Genomic DNA, 18,588 nt, shown 5'->3' on the forward strand with positions numbered 1-18,588 from the left:
CAGTGTGCATATTACAGAGGATTTGATTGGTGCTGTAAATCACTTAGTTAACAAACTGGAAAAGGCCTGCATAGCTTGCCTGGAATGCATACTTAGATTAAATAGCCTGCTATTATATTGATTTAAAAATAGATTAACAAAGTGCAGAACTAGTAACTTGTATCCGTTTTCCTTCACAGACCCCAAAAGTCAGTGAATCAATATCATGTAATCCAAGAAAATTGTTTTCACATAATTAAAGACATGGAATTATAAACAAATTTACATTATGTTCTCACATACTTTAATAGATCCTTCTGAATATGTTACAATATAGTGGAAGGCTTCTTGATTCAACTAATATTTGTTGACTAAAAAATGAACTTAATATGAGGTATCTTGTCATTTCACTATACCATACACTGCTGCTTCAGGCAAGCCATGTGGCTCTTGGGCTTCTTTGTTTTGCTCAATGTTCTGAATTTTAGCTCTGTAGGGAGTCAGCTTCTTACATTTACAAGATACTGTTATTTTATCTTAAGAATTTCAACTCAAATTCAACAACAGTTGGCCAATATGAAGACAGATGTCTGAAAACTCAATGACGTAATGTTTCTAGGCAAAATGCAGAAAACTCATTTCTTTTGTTTTGATCAATTTCTGTAAACAGGCTGTTAATTTGCATACAAAATCCTCCACCTTGTATGACACAGGACTGCTGTGTAGGGAGATTGATTATAGAGCTCCATCACCTACAGATTACATCACGACTAATGGACGTCTCCTTAATCTCAGCAAATCAAAGCCCAGAATCATTAAGTGTTAGATCCATTATAACAATATTTTGAAAGCAGAGTAGAAAGTCTTCCTTTTTTATGAAATCATTTTTTTAAGGACCAGATGTTGCCATTGAGTATCTGATGCTGGTAGTGGATACAGTGGGCAGATGGAAATATGATACATAGAACAATATAGCACAATGCTGAGGAATCAAATTCACATAAAAATTATTGTGATACATATGAAGATAACACAGTGATGACTGATCAAATATCAAAAATGGTTATTATGCTAGTGACAATAATGGTACATGTATTGCAATATGATATTGAATGTTAACAGTTTCCTTTTGTTTTAAACCAAAGTAATTATGCATTGTAGATGCCAATAAAGACAAGCCAAAGGGTCCAGGAGGGATGGGAATGCCCCAAGGAATGCCCGGACCTGCTGGAATATCACAGCCTATGCAGGACCCCATTGGGGCCTTACAGAACCTCACAGTCCAGGGCATTGGCCCAGTGGGGCAGCAGGGTATGTATTCAGGAACAGCATCAAGTATCAGATTATACGTAATAAAAAAGGACATCAATAACTAGGAAAAGGTGTTTTTTCCTGGTCATGTTTATCACATTATGGCGAGTGTTCAAAGTTCTTAATAAAATCTGTGTACTCAAACAGAAGAGCTATGGTGGAATCAAATTGATTTGTCTGAGTTTGTCTGTGAGTAGATATCTGTTAAGTTATGGTTTGTTCTTCACATCGGAGTTTATTTCTATGTTATATTTGATTTTTGTTCTTTATTTCTTTTTCTTTTTTTTTTTTTGGTTTTTTTTTGTTTACTTTACTGTATTACATTTTCTTTTCTAGGTCACCTGAGTCATTTTCAAAATTTTTGCTTCTTCTACAGAATCATGGGCCAGGATTTTTACCAAACATGCCACAAACCATCTTTCTATGATGAAAATTTAATTTTATTTTGATAATAGACCCTTTCAAAGGAGATATGATAAGGACATTTAAACATTCCTTCTCAAGAACCACTGCACCAGAAATTACAAAACTTGTATGGAAACTTTTGTATATAGCAAAGAGTCAGAGTAGTTAAGAAAATAAGAATTAGTGATGCTCATAAGAAAATGTTTTAATTATCAGAATAACTTTGGGCAGACTGTTAAGACTTATGGGCCTTTTATTTTGATTTTTTTTGCTAATTAAGTTCTAGTTAATTCCTCTAAATGCGTATCCAACTCCAGTAATTTCTGTTGCATATATTGGTCTCTATATATTGAATGTTTCAAATCTGTGTGACGTGACTGGTTTACTTATTAAAATTTTGATAGATGGATATTTGGCTGGCAAAAATTCTTGCAGATCAGTCTCATTGATGTTGTAGGTTTGCAGATCAGTCTAATCACATGAGCTGGTACCAATTACAGCAAGATAGTATAAAATGCAAAAATAGTCCTTTATCCTAGCCTACCATGGACTTGAACAACCCAACACCTTTCTGTGGACAGTCAGTAACAAACCTGATAAGCGTTTTGTTTTGTTGAGGACCAATATCAGTTAACAAATCTACCAATTTTCTCAACTGTGCAAATCTTCCACTTGTCATCTTGTTGTTCACTGATTATGTAATTGAAAAGGGGCACTACTCTATATTTAATCACATCACATACCGGTATATTGCCAAATTGGTGAGGTCATAATGAATTTTTTGGTCTGTTTTAAAAAGGAAAATAGCACTGGCATGAATTTTTCTTTAAATTTGGCTTACCCAATATCATTTTATCTACCATTTTGCCATCCAAATTTTGCTACTCATCATACAAAGAAATATTGATGGCAGACACAAGATGTCTGTTACCCAATGACAGAGCATCATTTCAGTTGGAGGCAAAACAAATTACATCAAGAGGTTGTTCTAGTATTTGTGAAGACAATATGTCTACATCCATCCCAACCCAAACTTGATATTACTTTAATCCAGACAGATTGCAGTGTAAAACTCTCCAAATACCTAAAAAAAATATTATTGTCTAATCATAGCTACTCAGAAGATCTTCATATTTTTTATAAAACTGTATCAATTTGATCAATTTCTTAAAAATTGATACATTTAATTGTTCTTGAAAGTTCATTTTCTTTATCAAAAAACCAATCTTTACATAAACCTTTTTAATATGTTATGAGTTATTTTTTTTTGACTTGAAAGACTGAAGTGCATGAAAATGACAATTCTCTGCATAAAAATTCATAGTTAACATCCAGTTCTGTTGGTTATATCAGTTACAACATGTATTGAATTCTGTTTGATATGTTGTTCAGTACTTGGTAAATAAGACATTTTAGTTTTTGCCACTGCACTTAAAACATTGTTTTACCCAAATTAGCTGGGTTTCCTGTTCAGGAAACCATTGTAAGATAATAAGACAGGTGTTACTGAAAACAACATAAAGTATTTTAACACATTGGATGGCAAATAATATGAGACTTATTGATATTATAGGGATAAACATCTATTACGAAGACTGATCATGAATTGGAAAACTGTAAGTGACAGGAAAAGACTTCAGATCTTTTGTTAAAATCACTGGTAAATTGATTTTCATGTTACAGGGATGATGAATCAGCAACAACAAGCACATCTTCAGCAGCAACGGTTGCTTATGCAACAGCAACAACAGCAAAGACACATGCAGATGCAACAACAACGTCCCCCACTGGAGGTAAAGTGATAAAAATGTTTTGACTTCTATGTTCTTCATAGTTTTGTGCTCTGTCTTCAAAAAATGTCCAATTTTTATGGGAAAATTTAAGAAAGGGAATGGGAATGTGAAATTCATGCCCTGTGGAAGTTAGTTCCAATCCCGGGCATAGTAGAATTTGGTTTGAATGTTGTGTGGGTAACTGCTTCTTTTAGCTTGAGTTTGTTTTGCTTTTTGAACTATGAACAGACTTTAGGCTTCTTCACAGTAGCTTGATAGTGTTTTTAGTTGTGATATACAAACTGTATACAGGGTTATTTTGGCCCCATGTTATTTTCGCCCTTTCACAAATAATTTTGACCCATTTTAAATTCGCCAGATCACAGGTCTGTTTAAGAAATACTGTGATTTTTTTAGTTTGTCCCATTTTAAATTCACCCATCTATTGAGCAGGGGTTAGGGGCAAAAATAAAATGGGGGCGAAAATTTACCTGTATACAGTATTGGCACTCTGGGTTCTTTTAAAGAGATCGACTAAGATTGATCCTTTGGGTCACATGATGACTTCTATTGCTACCATTAGAATTTGTATATCTGTAAAGTAACTTCAGAATGGCTTGGGCTGAGGTTTGTTTCAAGTTTCAAGTTTTTATTTAAGACAAAGACCCCAACTGGGGTATATGAATGCAAATGATACAACAAAATAACATACAAGCATGGAATGAGTGGCACTAATGTTAATTACTATATACATGGCATGTATAGTTCAAAATATCAAAGTGTAGAAGGCCTTTGCTATTATTTAATAAATCTGTATGTATTACAACATATTTAAACAGTTGTTTTGTTATTATTAATTTATTACTGACAATAAAATTTTGCAAAATTTGGCAAGTCCAAAAATGAATTTAACAGGTCATGAAATTTAATAACTGTATATTTGCACCATGATTTGATTGGATCAAGAGTTGTTTGCCTTTACTGTTTTTTTTTCCTTTGGATCAAAGGACATGACTTCTGTCTTAAAAATATTTCTAAATAAACATTTCTTTGAAAATGAAAGCATGGAATTCTAATAGGGCCAATGCTTATAAATAGAGAAACATTAAAACTCTTTCTTGACAGAAAAACATATGTTTGACCATAGTGTGTAGTCTTGTGCTTTATAAAAGGATATTTTGATGAGGCAAAAAAACTGTGGAAAAGAAGTTTTCACTTGGCTATAAATTTCTGACAGCAAAACTCAAGAAACTTGTGAGATGTAGGGGGCTTACATTAGGGAATCTTCATAGTATAAGAATGACACTCAGGTGACTATTCAGGCTCGTGGGCCTTTTGTTTTCATAGATGTGATAAAGTTCTAGAATTCATTACATTTTCAACATTGAAATACTGTGATTTATTTATTGAATAAAAGTGATATTCTGTCATAGTGTGAAAGGATACCAAAGTGAGTAAAACATAACTTCTGGCCTTTCATAAGATAAAAATAGTAACTAAAACATCTTGATAGAAAGTAAAACTGCCAATTTCTTCCCAAATATATCGCTAAATCCATGTTACAATGTTTTCAATCTCACAATTGCTAAGCTATGATGTCTCAACCGCTCAACTATGACATCAGAGCCTATGACAGTGTGTGAAGAAAAGACAGAAGCAAAGGAAAATCAAAGAAAATGTAATAAACAGAAAATTCAATGTTTTGTAGTTGAACATGGAATTTATTTCATTCGTGAGACAGGAATTGATGATGTTTTCACTCAGGCTCAGCAGTTGTGAAAATATAAAAAAAATTTGGTCCCACTAGTGAAATAAATTCCATATTCAACCACAAAACATTGAATATCCTCAATTTCTTGTGGGATTCACTGCATAATGATGATAAGGATAAAGGTAGTACACAACAGATATCTAAAGTTATATCTCATCATATTTTTTTTTATGCCCCACCATGAATTTGGCAGGGACATATAGTGATTGTCATGTCCATCCTTCCATCCTTCCGTTGCACTTTGCGTTTAGCTTAGTTCAAATCTTAGTTTCAAAGAAACTATCCAAGATATTTTCATCAAACTTCACATGCTGATAGATATTGATGAGAGCTATGCAACTGCTTCAACATTTTTTTACCTTTCCTTTGACCTTGACCTCACTTTTCTAAATTAGTGTTTAGTTCAGTTTTAAAGATACAATTCAAGATATTGTTATCAAACTTCTTATGCTGATACATACTGATAAGAGCTATTCAACTGCATCAACATTATTTGACCTTGACCTTTCCTTTGACCTTGACCTCACTTTTCTTAAATTAGTGTTTAGCTCAGTTTTAAAGAAACCATTCATGATATTATAATCAAACTTCTTATGCTGATACATACTGATAAGAGCTATTCATCTGCATCAACATTTTATGACCTTGACCTTTCCTTTGACTTTGACCTCACTTTTCTTAAATTAGTGTTTAGCTCAGTTTTAAAGAAACCATTCAGGACAGTGTTATCAAACTTCATATGCTGATACATACTGATGAGAGCTATTCAACTGCATCAACATTTTTTGACCTTGACCTTTCTTTGACCTTAACTTCATTTATTTTAAATTAGTGTTTAGCTCAGTTTAAAATAAACCATTCAAAATATTTTATCAAACATAATATGATGATATGTATTTGTGAGAACTATTCAACTGCATCAAAAATGTTTGACCTTTAACTTTCCTGTAACCTTGACCTTTTTTTAAATTTGCATTTTGCTTAGTTTAAAGAAACCATTTAAGATATATTTATGTAAGCTTATGCCCTTGTATATAAATTGGTGAGAATTTATCATCTATATCCAACTTTTTAGATTTCAATTTTAAAGAAACTATTCAAGATATTCTCATCAAATTTCATACACTAATAGAAATTTTCATGTTGCATTACTAATATACCCTCGGCGGGGCATTCATGTCCTATGGACATATTTCTAGGTCTTTTTTTTTTAATATTTTGTTCTAGAAAATACAAATTTAAATGTATATGATGTAAAAGAAATCTGACCTTGTATGTTTTTTAAAAAAGTGTATCAGACCTCAATGAGATGAATGGAAAAGCAAACATCACTGAAATGTGTTTAAATTCACCTTTTAATTTGAGATGCTACAAATGTTTTGTGGTACTATTTATAAAGGAGACCTACTTGTTGCTAAAAATATATATTTTTTGATATATTTGTGTACAATATGATGTAAAAATGGGATATACATGTACATAGCTTTGTTAATGGCAAATCCGTGAGTAGACATATTACATTTTAAGATTTCTTTAGAAATATGTATAATTCAAATTTTAGGAAAATTTAACAAAATACAGGTACATGTAATTCAAATGATACAGAAATTGAAATACTTCAAAATGAAGAAAATTCACCAGTGAGTCACTTGAGACCTTGACTTTTATTGTGCATAAAGAATTTTAGGACTACTTGTATATGCAATCCACTATCAGGTCTTCAGCTATAAAAGAAAAAAAAGTTAATTTCATTATAAGACAGTTAAGTACTGTGTTTGCATATTGTAATGTTAAATTATATCATAAAAATTAAGATATTTCACATTTATTTTTATGATTCTTATGATGAATTAAAGAATTTGTTTCTGGTAAGAAAGTGCCCTCCACTTTACCTCCCAAAAAAATCCAAATTGGTGACATTAAGTGTATCGTTTTGACATCAGAGATTGCTCTGGGTGTCAGGGAATGGTAACACTACAATTATGATTGCTTGAATTGTTTTCAAGTCATCATATTAAAACTTCTTAATTGATCAACCAACAACACACTTTATCCACCAAGAAAATTTTATAGAGATTCACTAATTTTTTTTAAAGATGGAATTCAGTCTACAAAATTTTGGGACAACCCTCATATCTTCTGTAAGTCTATAAATAGACTTACAATTTATCCTCTCTACTGTTTTATCCTTTAAATAAAGGAAATCAATATTTATGTACAGAGCAAATTCATTTTTCCAAGAATAAGAAAGCAATTATTGATATTTGTGTTTCATTTATTATGTACACTTTGCACAAACAGCTAAGGTTGCTTGGGGCTCACCTGAGCAAATTTTTGAATCAATATTTGGCATCCATCTGTCTGTCTGTTATTTCCCTCATTCTCAGAGCCACTTGGCTAATTTCTTCCAAACTTGGTACAAAGTGTACTTGAAGAAAGGAGATTAAATTTTGTTCAAATAAAGAGTCATGCCCCAATTTAAGAAAGAAGTGTTGATTAAATGGTAATAAATTTGGCTAAGAGTCATTGAAAAAAAATTTAAGTACCACTAAGCCAGATAAGAAAAAAAAAATAATATCACTATATGAAAGATTCAAGCTTGTTGAAATCATGGCCTCTAGATGGGGGGGGGGGGGGTAATTTTACATAGGAATACTATTGGGGATCAATCTTTGAATACAAGACTTCTTTTCATCTAATTTGATATTCAGACCATTTCCAAGAAGTGTAGATCCATTCTCTATAGGAGAAAATGATTTAGATGAGAATTGTGGCCTTTGGGACTCGTATGGAAAATTTAAATACATTATATCTAAATAAGTTTCTATTCCTTCCCAAACAATGTATAATCAGGGCCCTGCAAGAAATTGTGAGTTTTAAGGTTGCCATTTAGTGACTTAAAAGTAAATTTGACTTGGAGCACTGGCAAACTTAGCAGAAAAGGAGAATAACTCTAATAACTTACCTGGGATTAAATATTCTGCCAGCTGCAGAAAAATTCAGAGCCAAATTTAGATTGACATCTCTACCTGATATTTGTTTGAATTTAGGTTGTGCCCAAGTGATGTTTGCCTTCACTTAAATGAAATACATACATTGTTCTTAATTCATTGAATTATAACAGTGAAAGTTTTTAGCTCTTCTGAGCCAAAGGCTCAAAGAGCTAATACTATGGCAATTTGTGCGGTGTGCATAAACTTTTTATGAATATGTGCTATATCTTAAAGAACCCCTTGTCCAATTTTTGTCAAATTTGTCACAGAGTATCTTTGGCCCAAGAGCTCTCATACTAAAACAAGGGATGTGACCCTTTAAAGGGGAGATAATTAGGAAAATTAAAAAAACAAAAGTACTAGTTGCTAAAACATCTTCTTCTCAAGAACCACTGGGCAGATTATCACCAAACTTACACACAAGGATGAGGATAAGTTGTAGATTAAAAATTGTTCAAGGCATCACCCTGGGGCAAAGGGCGTGGTCTCAAGGTCACTTCAAATTGACCAAAAATTATGTTTTGTTAAAACTTTGATATTTTGCTTACTATAAGGACTAGGATAATAAAATCTTGTCAGTTGATGCATCTTAGGACCTCATATCATACTGACTCAAAAGTAGGTCAATATGAACTCCTTTTTGAATTTTGCAGGCATTCATTTTCAAATTGATGAAGAGGCATATTTTGGACACTTTAAGGTGTTATGCTATAACCTATGATCATCAAACTTTGTCATTTGATGCGTCTTGTGTCTTCGGAACACGTCAACTGAAATGTAGGTCACCTTGACCTACTTTTTGAATTTTATGGCTAATCTTTTCCAAAACATTTCAGGTCATTATTTCAGATGACACAGTGACCTACATTTTGAATTTTGAAGGCATTTGTTTTCAAATTGATTTAGAGGCATATTTTAAACACTTTAAGGCCTATGAACATCAAACTTCGTCAGTTGATGCATATTGGGTCCTCAGAGAATGTCAACTGAAAAGTAGGTCACTGTGACCTAATTTGAAATATTATGGCTATATTTAATTTTCAGTAATTGGCTTAGAATCAACAAACTTTGTTGGCTGATGCATCATGGGTCCTCAAAGAATGTCAACTGAAAAGTAGGTCACCCTGACCTACTTTTGAAATTTAATGGCTATATTTAAATAATTTCAGGTACTTAATGGCTTAGAATCATCAAACTTTGTCAGTTGATGTATCTTGGGTCCTCAGATTAAGTCAACTGAAAAGTAGGTCACCATGACCTACTTTTGGAAGTTCAAGGCATTATCTAAATAATTTTAAATAATTAAAGACTTGAAATCATCAATTTTTGTCAGTTAATTCATCTCGAGAGTTCTCAGAGTGTTTTAATCAAAATGTAGGTCATAATGACCTACTTTTGGAATTTCAAGGCTTGGTTTCAATACTAGTATACAGGATACTTAGAGGCTTCAAGTAGAAGTGATAGGTTGTACAATTAATCAGAACAGCAATTCAAGGCCCTTGGACCTCGTGTTTTTTATCAGCATAGGATATTCAGTCCTATTGTTCAATGGCCGTCATAAGACAAACCATATTTTTTCTTGCCATAAAAAGTTCAGTACCATCAAACATGATTGTATTTAAACATTTTGCATCTCCACAAGGTTATGATGATGATTCATGCTATATTCTATGTCATATTCAAGTTTGTGAAATGAAATATGGATGGAGATAACAAACAGTAATCAAGATCAAAAGTCCATTGAAACAATACAGATTAGGAGCAGAGCAAACACTGACCTCTAAAATATCAGAGGTGAGATCAGGAGTAAGCATCACCTTCAACTGGTTACACCTGCCGTGTGCTCATTGTCATGATCGAGCAAATGGAAAAAACTGTAGACGATTCAGTGTTAAAAAATGGCCTAACAATTAGTATGAATAGTATGGAATACATCAGTCAGCATTTTTTTAGGGTGTGTAAAAAAGTTGCGAAGACTTAGATGAAAAACAACAGTTAAAACATTTATCACATTAAGTCCAGTTTGTTCACGAAAGAAATTTGCCCTGTGGGGTTAGATGAGGTTGTATGGTGGCGTTGTGATCTCTGTGGGATTTGATAAGGTTGTGTGGTGGCATTGTGATACCCTGTGGGGTTAGACGAGGTTTTGTGGTGGCATTGTGTAATCTGTGGGGTTAGACGAGGTTGTGTGGTGGCATTGTGATACCCTGTGGGGTTAGACGAGGTTATGTGGTGGCATTATGGTACCCTGTGGGGTTTGACGAGGTTATGTGGTGGCATTGTGCAATCTGTGGGGTTAGACGAGGTTTTGTGGTGGCATTGTGTAACCTGTGGGGTTAGATGAGGTTATGTGGTGGCATTGTGTAATCTGTGGGGTTAGACGAGGTTGTGTGGTGGCATTGTGTAACCTGTAGGGTCAGACGAGGTTGTGTGGTGGCATTGTGTAACCTGTGGGGCAGTGATTTTTCTACATTTTTTAAAAGGGGCCTGGTCCTTTACAATTGGGAAAAATCATCGACTTTTGTGCCAACTTGGGAAAAATCAATAAGATTGTAGTTAACTTTAATTTACAGATAAAATGACATATACAAGTAATTTTAACACCATTTATTCAATTTATTGCTGATAAAATAACAAATTAGACACAGTTCTACATGTACATTAAATTTTATAACTTTCTTTTTTTTTAATCTTTGAATTTGTCAATGATTGTCTTTATTTTTCATCATGGTTTTATTTTGGGAAAAAAGCAAATTAAATTGGGAAAAACTTGGTAATTTTTGACAGGGGAAAGGGCCGATATTCGGACCTAAATTTGGTGTAGAAAAATCACTGCTGTGGGGTCAGACGAGGTTGTGTGGTGGCCTTGTGATACCCTGTGGGGTTAGATGTATGGATGATTTTGATATATGATGGCTTACTTCATAGCATTCTTTAAAAAAAATGAACAGTTGATTTAATTGATGCAGTCTCCTTATTTTTATAGAGACAGGATGCATTCCTAGTGACGTCTGCTCAGCATGTCCAGTCAATGGCACAGCCACTTCCTGCCAATTCAGTTAGTTTCTCATCTCTACTCCAATTTTTGAAAAACTAAAAAAAAAAGTTATAATTAACAGTTGTCATCACATGGAGCTAATTGGATGTGAAAGTCATGTAAAAGTTACAGTAAATGTAATTAAACAAGCCTATGAAATTAAATGTCAACAACATTTGTAGTGCTTGAATTTACCTTCCTTAGAACAAGTTGGAGCAGTTGTATTCTTAATTTTGGTCACATTTCTGACATTTCATATATATTTTTGGAAAATTATTTTAGCAGGTAGGCATGTCTTATCAACAAACAATGACAGGTGGCAATATGCAACAAGCTGGGCTGCAACAGGGAATACAAGGAGGAATACAGCAACCTGGAATGCAGCAAACAGGCATGCAACAACCAGGGATGCCAATGAGTTCCATGGGAATGCAGCATGGCATACAGCAACAAAGACCCCAGACTTCAGGCATTGGGGGAATCAGTCAAGCCTCACAGTTACCATTTGGACAACAGGTGAGGAAACATGTCACTCAGAATTAATAAGTTCTGATTTTTTTTTTATTCTCTAAGCTGTGTAGAATAATACATATAAATTCCTGACCTAATATTGCCTATAGAACTAAGGGCATACAAGTTAATGTGTTAATTTACTTTTTTTATGAGGTTGAATTCTATTTTTGTATGCTTGTAGGGAAAAAAGTCAGTTATCATACAGATATACTGTAAACATACAGGATGCACTGTATAAAACACTCAAAATTTAACTTAAACTTCCTCCTCAACTGTTAGCATAATCAGGAATTGGTGCATCTGAAAAAACTAAAGTTTCTGTATGCATTTGTTATAAAATATATAAGCATTTACTTAAATTAGTGGGCATAAAGTAGTGTAAAAGGCACTAAAATATGATTGCTGCAAAGATAAGTATCTTTACAGATATACAGATTTATACATATTTTATATTTTATACATATTTTACAGATTTATATATATAAATATATATATATATATATATATATATATATATATATATATATATATATATATATATATATATATATATATATATATATATGTAAATATACTGTATAAAGATTATAGCTGTGTTTATATTTTTCGTTACAGATGCAACCTGGACCCAACATGACTTCGTAAGTAATCTGAGAAATGTCTAGCTGGTGTACGTGTTGATTCCTTCCCCTTCAGAATCCTATGTAGATATGTATTATCCTGTCAACTGAAAATACATGTATAGGAATCTTTAAACCCTCCATGTGACATTCAGATATGGAAACCCCATATCCCCTTAGTTTGATTTACTAATATGATATATGAAATCTGTATGCCTCTTCCATGTGAACTCCTGAAGGTATATGGAATCATATATCCCCTCCATGTTACCTACTGTTGGTACATGTATTAGAATTCATACCACTTTCCTTGTGGTCTTTTGAGTGATGTCATTGCAAACAACAGTTATCACATTGATAAGAAATATTGCGTGTGCAGAACAGTTTACATTTCTGATTATACTGAGTCAGGGTTGTCCCTAAAACGCGGGGGCCAGAGAATTTCCCCGCCTATAATGATGTAATCCCCCGGTTATTCTGGTATTCCTACTCAACCCCCTGTTAGGCAAGGGACCCCAGAGACCCCCGTCTACTTTTTAGATTTACCCTGCTATTTCAATTCTTAGGGACAACCCTGCTGAGTATATTTTTTATGTTGAAGAGTTTGGAAAAATATATATGTGTGGGAATGTTAGACATTTAAAATTATCATCCCTTATTAAATTATATTATAAAAATTCAATTAGTTATTCTGTAAAGGCAAGTCAGGAAGTACATTGGGATTTAGAATAAAAACAACAATAGGATGAACTTGTAATCAACTCTATTCTATTGTTCTTTTAAAAAGAGATTTTTCAGGGACCCAAATGTTGGTTCCATATCTTCCCTTTTCAGTTACTACATAACTAGCAATATGTTGCTTGTTTTGAAGTTATCACTTCTACAGCTGTTTTAAAAATAACACATCAGAATTGATAGTTTAAGTACTATGTGCTTCTCTCTTATGTATTTTTAAAGGAAATATAGGTAAGGAAGTAACAATGATCTTCCTTATTAAAAAAAGCTGACTATAATTTGTAGTATGAAATGTCTGTGTTTTTATACAGGCAACAGGCAGTCCCCTCCCCGAAGCCCCCCTCCATCAGCAGCATGATGATGTCTCCTTCCCCTCAAGGAATGGTCAACAATCCCCGAGTCCCCTCCCCCAGGGTCCTCAACACACCAGGTAAGTAAATATACCTAACAGTAACAGAGTTGTAAGTTTGTGTGTGGGTGCATTTTATGCCTTTCATAATGATAAATAAAAAGATATAGTACATTGATACAAAATTTGGAAGAAGAAAGATGTGTTTGTTAAACACAAATGGTCCCAAAAATTTGCTTAGTTATGATGTGAACGATGGTTCATATTAAAGTTTTCTTGGACACACGGAAGGAGAACCAGGACAAAAACATGATGTTGTAATCTTCAGGGACATCAAAAGGACATTAATGGGAAAATTACATTTCCACACTGATCAATTTTTTATTACATTTTCAACAGTGAAATACTGTAATTTATTTACTGAAAAAAGTGATATTCTGACACAGTGTGAAAGGATATCAAAATGGTATTCTCACAGTGTGAGAATATCAGAAGTTGGCAAAACTTACGATTTTCCTTCCCTTCACGAAGAGTGTTTTTTTAAAAAATCCCCGGCCTGTTATAAGATAGAGTTAATGAGCCATCCTGACAGAGACAAATAGTCATACTGCCAAAGTTTTTCCAAATATGTCGTTAAAAAGTCCATGTTTACAACGTTTTTCAATCTCCCAATCACTTAACTATGCCGTCTCAACCACTAAACTGACATCACAGCCTATGACGCTGTGTTACAAAAAGACAGAGGCAAAAGGAAAATCTAAGAAAATGCAATAAACAGAAAATTCAATGTTTTGTAGATGAATATGGAATTTATTTCACTCATGAGACAGGATGTTTGATATTTTCACTCGTGCTTCGCACTCGTGAAAATATAAAAAAAAATCCTGTCCCACTCGTGAAATAAATTCCATATTCATCTACAAAACATTGAATATCCTCTATATATGCAAGTCTTTCTTCAGGTGTTACCATGGTTTTGTATTTTTTATTTGATAGATATTTTTTTATGTCTGCTGTATTTTGTGGTGAGTGGGGTTGGTTGTCCAATGTATTTTGAAATTTTGAAACAAACTATTTTATAGTTGTATGAAGTCAGCTCTTATTGGAATTATATAATGCACAATTGTTAGTAAAAGTGCATTTATGATGACCTGATTTGTTGACAGGTATATCATGTGTTCTTTGTTTACAGGTGTATCATGTGTTCTTTGTTTACAGGTATATCATAAACTCTTGTTCACAGGTGTATCATGTGTTCTTTGTTTACACGTGTATCATGTGTTCTTTGTTTACAGGTGTATCATGTGTTCTTTGTTTACAGGTATATCATTAGCTCTTGTTCACAGGTGTATCATGTGTTCTTTGTTTACAGGTGTATCATAAGCTCTTGATCACAGGTGTATCATGTGTTCTTTGTTTACAGGTGTATCATAAGCTCTTGTTTACAGGTATTTCATGTGTTCTTTGTTTACAGGTGTATCATAAGCTCTTGTTTACATGTTTGTCATGTGTTCTTTGTTTACAGGTGTATCCTGTGTTCTTTGTTTACAGGTGTATCACAAGCTCTTGTTGACAGGTGTATCATGTGTTCTTTTTTTACAGGTGAACATAAACTCTTGTTTACAGGTGAATCATGTGTTCTTGCTCTGTGCATGTACTTTTTGGAGACATTTTAGCAGATTTATAAATATTTGTGGGGTTGGAAATTTGCAATTTATTCATCTAAAGTTGTGATATACATACAAAGAGAACCTATTTCATTTGTTATAGACTTTGTTTTTTAAAAAAAAGAATTTTAAAAAAGATATACAAGAAAACTGTTAAGTATATGGGAAATTTTGCCTCTTTCTTTATTTATGCCCTTGCTATTACAGTGCAAATTCAAAATGGTGGCTACATTGCATTATCAAAAATTTTGAAAACTGGTCAGTTTATCATGTCCAAAAATTATTTTCTTTCATTTCCAAAAAATATAAAATATCAGTACCAAAAATTCAAAATGAAACATTACACTCAAAATTCAATGCCAATTTGTATATAATTCATCCAAATATCTTCCTGTTTTTAGCTCACCTCAACAAAGTTTGGGGAGCTTATATAATACCCTCGGCATCGGTGTCGGCATCCCAGGTTAAGGTTTTTGGAGCAGTTTTCTTTTCAAGTACTTCTATGGCCTATATTAGTCAGAGATGCATGGAGGATGCTTCTAGTGTGTTTCATCGTACCAGTCAAGGTTTCAGATGCTGCAATTTCAGCTAAAGAATGACCAGGTTAATGTTTTTGGAGCAGGTTAAAGTTTTTGGAGCAGGTTAAAGTTTTTGGAGCAGGTCTCATTTTCAAGTAACTATAAGCCCTATATTGACCAAACTTGCATGATGATACATCTAAGGATGCACTCTACTGAACTTGCTTCGAATGCTGGATCTGACCTAAATTTTCCGGTTGAGTGACCTGGTTAAAGGTTTTGGAGCAGATCTCATTTCCAAGTACATGTAACTATAAGCCCTATATTGACCAAACTTGCATGGATGATACATCTAAGAATGCACACTACTGTACTTGCTTCAGATGCTGAATCTGACCTATATTTTCTGGATGATTGACCAGGTTAAAGTTTTTGGAGCAGATGTCATTTCTAAGTAACTATAAGCCCTATGTTGACTAAACTTGCATGGATGATACATCTAAGGATGCACACTACTGGACTTGCTTCAGATGCTGCATCTGACCTACATTTTCCGGATGAGTAACCAGGTTAAAGTTTTTGGAGCAGATTTCATTTCCAAGTAACTATAACCCTATCTGAACCAAACTTGCATGGATGATGCATCTAAGGATGCACACTACTGGACTGCTTCGGATGCTGGATCTGACCTACATTTTCTGGATGAGTAACCAGGTTAAAGTTTTTGGAGCAGATCTCATTTCCAAGTAACTACAAGGCCTATCTGAACCAAACTTGCATCAAGGGACGAACAATCTCAAACTTGCTTCGGATGCTGGATTTGACTTGCATTTTCTGGATGAGTGACTAGTTTTAAGTTTTCAGATAAGTCTATTCCCAAGTAACTGCAAGCCCTATCAGACCAAAATTGCATAAATGTTGCATCTAGGGATGCACACTCCAAGATTATTAGTTTAGTTTGGGACCTTGCCTTATTTTAAGACAACATTCATTGAGGTGAGCTCTGTAATCTCTGATTAGGCCAAACAAAAAAATATGTGTGGTTCCGGTTACACCTCCAAAAAAATTAGGGTAGGTAGGTAGGTTTTTTTTTTTTTTTTTTTTTTTTTTTTTTTTTAAACAAAATGATTTTCTTAATTTTTCTAAATAATACCTATCACTGCTTTGCAAATGACATTTAGATGTGGTGTGATAATATACTAGTCAATATTGGTAGGGGACACCTACATGCTAGCTTTCTTTGGATTTAACACTATTAAACACTTGCACTATGTTGTGCAAGGAGGTCGTCATTGCCGAAACTAAAACTTCAAACCGGAGCCATTGATGGAAATTGGGGAAAATTCCGGAAAAAATATGAAAATTGCCCAAAAAAATTTTAGGGTCGGGGGTATAAAATAGGGACGGTCGGGTAACTGGAACCACACATATTTTTTTATTTGGCCTTACCTATGTTTGAACATTATCAAGATACAGACAACAAAATAATATCAGGATATGAAAACTTAACAGTGAAGCTTAGGATTGCAGAGTTCAGTGTGGCTACTGCATCAGAAATGCAGTGACTTTGTTTATGAAGCTGTGTTATGACAATATTATATTTTCTCTTAAGGCTACAGTAACTGAATTTTCATGTTGATGATTATAAGCTTTTAAATCCATTTTTAAAAAAAAATTTAGATGTGTATCTATAAAAAAGTGTTGATTATTACTTAAATTCATCAATTTATCCTTCTCAAAGTCCACAACCACTTTACCACATAGAGCAAGGGGAAACAATAAAACCTGAAATATTGAAGAGATACTGAGGACAGATTTTTGGGAAATACTATACGTTAATTTGGAAATTAACTAATAAAAAATTTGTAGGTGATACTTGAATATTTTTGGTATTAATAAGAAAAAAAACTTAGTGATGCAGTTTTGATTTTTGGTAATGCAAAACTGCAAAAATGGGTGAATTTAACAGATAGAGTAACCTCTCTTGTAACTATCTGTTTCGAGGGGCAAAATCCTTGCAAGTGTGATAGGGCAAAATAACATGGGTTGAAAATAACCCTACATTGTATATGTATACAGTATTAAATTCATGTAAATGTGAACTTGTAAAATTCTTATGCATTAAACACCACTTTGTTTTTACAAGCACAGGTTATTCTCAATGGCTTGACATTTCATCTCTCAAAAGTCTTCATTTTTTTATGTAAAAAATATGTTTACCGTTCATTCTTAAATGAAGCAAACAACCAATCCCTTAAATTAAAACTCTATAAATTCTTAAACGTCTGAAATAATTTCTATTCATCTAAAAGTTTTATGTAGTGAATTCACATGGCTCAGTCACAACGTTAGTTTGGAGACGTTTGACTTTTACTCTTTTAGTTTCTCTTTGTATAACAATGACAATAATTGATGGTGCATGAAAGGAAATTTCAATAAGAAATACTTTGATAAACCAGCTATTTTCCATTAATTGCAATGGATTGCAAAGGAAGAACAGATTGTATAACATATAAAACCATTGGTTTTCCAGATTCTCTCTGAAATTTCACTTGGGGAATTTTATTGTGACCTATTAAACTCTATGTTTTCCAATTTTATTTGTAACTCAGTTTTCTTCCAATGAAAATTTAAAGAAATTCTCCCGTAAAATGTCAATTTACACCTTTGCAAAATCCAGTAGAATGTTTTATAATATTTGAAGGTTATCTATCCTTAGTCCTTAAACTAGATGTTTCTACTGGAAAATCTTGTTAATTGATATTTTAATTAATGAGTCATGAACGCAAAGGAATATAAATAAGCATGTTCAATAAGATATTAAGTACAGTGTATGACTTGATGTAACAACTATAAATAAGACCTCTAGCCAAGAAAATTGTGCTTTTTTAACAGGTGCTCCGAATTCTCCTAGCCCC

The 18,588-nt window shown here is 33.2% G+C and overlaps 1 protein-coding gene across 3 annotated transcripts in view; it reads left to right on the plus strand.

Moving 5' to 3' along the window:
* The window catches only part of LOC133197692 (mediator of RNA polymerase II transcription subunit 15-like), a 49,183-nt gene that overhangs the window by 18,361 nt on the left and 12,234 nt on the right, over positions 1-18,588 (plus strand). For 2 of the 3 annotated variants that reach the window (XM_061333843.1, XM_061333845.1), the window contains 7 exons: positions 1,141-1,290; positions 3,379-3,488; positions 11,218-11,289; positions 11,551-11,784; positions 12,397-12,422; positions 13,448-13,566; positions 18,566-18,588. The exon at positions 18,566-18,588 is cut by the window's right edge and continues 115 nt beyond it. In XM_061333843.1, the coding sequence (XP_061189827.1) occupies positions 1,141-1,290; positions 3,379-3,488; positions 11,218-11,289; positions 11,551-11,784; positions 12,397-12,422; positions 13,448-13,566; positions 18,566-18,588 (734 nt within the window). The remainder of the gene's footprint in view (positions 1-1,140; positions 1,291-3,378; positions 3,489-11,217; positions 11,290-11,550; positions 11,785-12,396; positions 12,423-13,447; positions 13,567-18,565) is intronic. The other variant, XM_061333844.1, reaches the window with a different exon arrangement.

This window comes from Saccostrea echinata, unplaced genomic scaffold, assembly GCF_033153115.1.
Source record: "Saccostrea echinata isolate AGI-Se365-2 ecotype Australia unplaced genomic scaffold, CSIRO_AGI_Sech_v1 ptg000030l, whole genome shotgun sequence".
Taxonomy (NCBI): domain Eukaryota; kingdom Metazoa; phylum Mollusca; class Bivalvia; order Ostreida; family Ostreidae; genus Saccostrea; species Saccostrea echinata.